Genomic DNA, 4,584 nt, shown 5'->3' on the forward strand with positions numbered 1-4,584 from the left:
AACATGAATGATATTATTGTCCTTTTTACTATCAAACCCAACTTATCCCATCATCTAAGGCTTTGTTAGCATCTGCGGTTATGGATTCAGTTTCCCTGTTCATGGGAACAGAAAAACGGAATCCCTGCTGGAAATGGATGTGTCCTATGATGGATACGAACATCACCAGTCAGATCCCATTGGCTATAATAAGGTCCATCCAGGTCTGTTCCTGTTCTCCGGCATTTTCCCAGATTAAATAGTGCTGCGCTATTTTGTCCAGCATTTCCTGACAGATCTGGCAGAGCCCTAGGCCGGCTGGACATGGTAGTGTTTGCACTGCAACCAGCGTAACTGGCGAATGGACATTACTGCGCCTTCGTCATCTCTCTTTCAGCTAGCGATGAGTCGTTAACCGTAGAGGCTAGAGTGGAGTTGCTAGAAGGAGGTCTGACGTCATTAGGTCAGATGACTACCATGTCACATCTCTCCAATTGTAAAGAAATTAGTGTTTGCAGAGTTATGTAGTAGATGGAAGATGGTTGGAAGACACCGGGGAGGTTCTGAGGCCGGGAGGTGCATGCAGGGAGCTTTGTGAGGCTTGGGAAGTAGGTAAACCGAGGGTAGAGGCTAGAGTGGAGTTGGTGAAAGGAGGTTTTACGTCAGCCGTCACGTGATGCCAGTGGTGATGGGGAGAGCCGGTGGGCGACTGGATGGATGTACTCGCTGACCCGGATGTGTAGGTATGTAGAGCCTGGCTGGTGTGGGGGGGGTCCGTCAGGGAGAGGGGGGCATCTTATCCATGGTGCAGGGGGTCATGGGGTGCAGTGTGTGACAGAAGGGGTGAAATGGGATTGTTCCCAGTAAGAGAAACCAAGTAATCTTGTAGATATGAGACCTTGTAATGGCTAACAAAAATACATGGTTACAGTGAGCTTTCCAGCCTCTCAGGGTTCCTCCTTGGGCATAAATGGAATAGATCCAAAGAGTCATTTATATAAATACATATATACACATGAAAGGGCACAGACACAGTGTGAATAGGGTTGCCACCCGGACGGTAATTCACCGGCCTGGCTGATATTTTTCCCGCCAATATTACAGGCCTGTATTTTGGGTAGATGTGAGGTCACTTAGTGATCTGCACCTGCATGTAGATTGTATGCGATGTGAGCATTTGCAGACTGCAGCGTGTTCTCACGAGTAGATGACGTTTAATTTGATTCACACTAAACATCATCTACTCGCAAGAACATGCTGGCCTGCATCCCGCGCATGCACACAGCCGCTGGATGGCTTTTTGGACAGTTTCTAGTCTCGCGCATGCGCAGAACCAAATTTTGGGCCAGTATTATGTAGTGAGGACACAAGTTGTCACGAGAACTTGGGTGCTGCCTGGCGCAGTGGCGCATGTGCAGCGCATTCTCATGGATGCCGTTGATACACATGTCAGAGTGAGTATCTGAATAAATAATTACCTGGTATGAGCACCTCCAGCAAGGCAGCAACCCTGTCATCAGGCATTATAACTTAAGGTAAACTCCTGGTGAAGATGCTGCAGCACTTGAGGAACATCCTCATCCCAGTCCCAGTACCATGCTATGCATGGTGTGGACATTTTTTGAGCACTTCAGTGTTGTCCTGACTTAAAGTTCAGCAAATTAGTGCTTGATAGCAGGGCTGCTGCACTACTGTAGGTTCAGGGGTGGGCAAAGGCACCAAGGGGGGCACTATTACCACTGGAGCTACTGAGGAGGCCACTATCACCAGCAGCCACTGGAATAATAAAGGAGGAAAAAATGCTATGATAAGCCCTGTCCCAAGACACGCCCCCTTTTTAAACCATGGACGGTATTTTTTCGCGACAAAGGTGGCAACTCTAAATGTAATATCACATATAAAGTTTGATTAGAAAAGTGCTTGCAGTAGAGAGCGAGCTGTAAAGTCCAGTTTATGACTTCTGATTGACAGATTTACAGGTAACTTTGGCCAGTAAAAGAATAATAAAATATAAAACAATAAAGGTAAAAATCATCATACAGCTCTACATAACCCAGAGCAAGCTGGACTGACTTAGAACATCTACTGCCCTGTTCCCACCATGTTTTTGATCTACACTTAGCATGTACCACAGGAAAAGTTTCTAGTGTTACAATAGCCATCGGAGGCCAATAGATTGTCCCTTTGGCCTTTGTCAGGCTTGTAGAGAAAAAAAATGAGGTAAGAGAGAGCGTAGTAGACTGCACTTTGGGATTTAGGCAGTGGGGAAATGAACAGAAAAGAATGGCCTTGTTACTATCTAAGTATAATTGGGATTATCTTTGTGGATAGTGCCCAGAGACTTTTCTGAGGGCCAGGTCAAAGCTAAACGCCATCATAGAAGGAACAGATTAAAGAGAATGGATAAATGACCAGCACAAGGGGATAATGGATAAATGACTAGCAGAAGGGGCTGGAAACTAATCTGCTCAGACTGGTGGCTGCCCAGAGAAATCCAGACACCTCAGGTGAGGGATAGTTTAGCTGTCTGGGTGTGGTTTGCTCTTGCCAGCCAATCCCCAGGGTCTGAGCTCACATATAAATACAGGGCTCTTTCAGTGTCTGTTTGGTGTCCAAAGTGAGCAGTCATGATTCCTTCTGTGTGGCTTGCGTTCTGTTACCTTTGTGTGTGGCTTGTGTTCTGTGTGCAGCTTGCTGTGTGGCTTGTATCCTGTTACCTTTGTGTGCAGCTTGCTGTGTGACTTGTGTCCTGTTACCTTTGTGTTGCAACTTGTTGTGTGAAATGTGTCCTGTGCTGCTGGATCATGTGTCTCATTGGAGTAGGGACCGTGAGACACGAGGACCCTTGCTCGCTGGGTTCTCGGCTTAAGTGTCTTGGCCAATTCACAAGCTAATCCCTCGTATTTATATTCAGCTATTTCATCTACTTTAGCGTGCGGGGATGTTTGGCGAGTGTGTTGGCCGTTTGTCCTATGTTATGACTGTCCATGAGTCCAGTCCGCAGTATGCAGTTTTCTGTCCAGTCTCTGTTTGTTTTCAGTCCCTTGGTACTCACCCATGTTTTTAGGTCATGTTCATGTGGGCCCGGTGCCTACTTGCCCACACGAATGTAACAACTACATAGAACTACAGGCCCCTGGAGCAACACAAAAGTAACACTTGAAATGTGAATGGGACCTAAGTTTGTAGTAAATCAACTATAGGGCATTACAGATTTTAACTAAGCTTACAATTACAGTAGAATCAAGGATTGTAGTTTATATACTGCATAGCTGATCTTGCTATAAGCCAGAAAAAAACAAAACAAGGAGAGGCAGCAATTCAATCTGGTATCCATTTTTTACTGCATACATGCAAATGCAACATTTCAGCTGACCACAGCCTTTTTCAAGCATGAGTAGTGTGTATATACGCTCATTTATACCCAAAGTGACATCATCAAAGCATGCCCACTTAGTGACATCATAACATACATATACTGTATAACAAAAAGTACATAGAAAACAGCATAAAACCATGAACTTAATATATGTATAAAAGTTGGAGCATTTGCATTTATGCTCAGTTTGGAGGAAGTATTCCTACATATAAAGGTATGCAGCCTGATTTTTGCTGACTCTATTGGTGAGATGCTTGCCTATCCTGGGGGGGATTCAAGGAATTCAAAAGTTTAATCTCATAAGGCCCTGGAACTTTTCCACTCTGACCAAAAAAAGCATATGGCATCAGACTGCTAGTAAGCTCTGTTCCAAGGTGTCTTGGTTTATGATTGCTCTGCAGTGCAGTTGTCCCTTGACTGGTCAGCAACTAGTGTTTTCATGAGCTATATACGTTGGGGGCCTTTACGCCCGTCATGTTGATATTGGACCTCTGACTGCATTATTATCATTATAGTAGACGTTATCTCCTCCTCATCTCTTCAGTTTCCTTTATCATGTTACATAATTTCTCCAGAGCTTCATGAAGACCTTCTCCGGTAATGCCAGAGCAGCCACACACGTCCCACCTCCTGGCAGGAATTCCAGGAATTTCGTCAAGTCTAAGATGATGCAAAAGTTCAGAAGGCCTACAAGCCCCATCTAGATCCTGCTTGTTGGCCAGTACAATAAATGGCAAGTCATCTGTGTCCGAATATGTACAATGATAGCGCAGATCCTCCCGAGCTTCGATAAATGTCTCAGTGTCCTTGCTGTCTACTACAAAGAAAAAGCCTTGGCGTCCCTCCATAAAATGGCGTATTAAGGGTAGCCCCTTGGCTCCTAAACTAACGTCCCATACATGAAGTAAGAGGTCCTCAAACATGTCCAAGGTCTCTACATTGTAAGTAGGTGTTGGTACGGGTTTCACATTTTCGTTCAGCTTCAGTCTGTACAGTATTGTGGTTTTGCCACTTCCATGAGGTCCAAGGATTAGAATAGAAGCTTTCTTTAGGTGCCTCCTTCCACACAGTCCCTGTACCCTGCTCACCAGGGTGCCCATACTCTACTGTAAGCAGACTGTGACCAGAGAGCTGCACGTTACTGCAGTGTATAGTGGGGAGTGGTGCACCGTAAACTTCTCCAACCTGAGATCACATTCTCCTCCTACTTCCTCCCAGTCACCAGT

General features: G+C 45.3%; 1 protein-coding gene across 1 annotated transcript; it reads right to left on the minus strand.

Moving 5' to 3' along the window:
* Positions 1 to 3,299: 3,299 nt before the first annotated feature.
* On the minus strand, positions 3,300 to 4,584 carry LOC136587569 (uncharacterized). The gene has a single exon (XM_066586237.1). It carries the CDS (start codon positions 4,456 to 4,458, stop codon positions 3,880 to 3,882), a length of 579 nt encoding a protein of 192 aa, XP_066442334.1. The 5' UTR covers positions 4,459 to 4,584; the 3' UTR covers positions 3,300 to 3,879.

The sequence above is a fragment of the Eleutherodactylus coqui genome, chromosome 13, assembly GCF_035609145.1.
Source record: "Eleutherodactylus coqui strain aEleCoq1 chromosome 13, aEleCoq1.hap1, whole genome shotgun sequence".
Classification (NCBI taxonomy): domain Eukaryota; kingdom Metazoa; phylum Chordata; class Amphibia; order Anura; family Eleutherodactylidae; genus Eleutherodactylus; species Eleutherodactylus coqui.

Coding starts and splice junctions, on each gene's coding strand:
- LOC136587569 (XM_066586237.1), bottom strand. CDS start 4,458: ATGGGCACCCTGGTGAGCAGGGTACAGGGACTGTGTGGAAGGAGGCAC.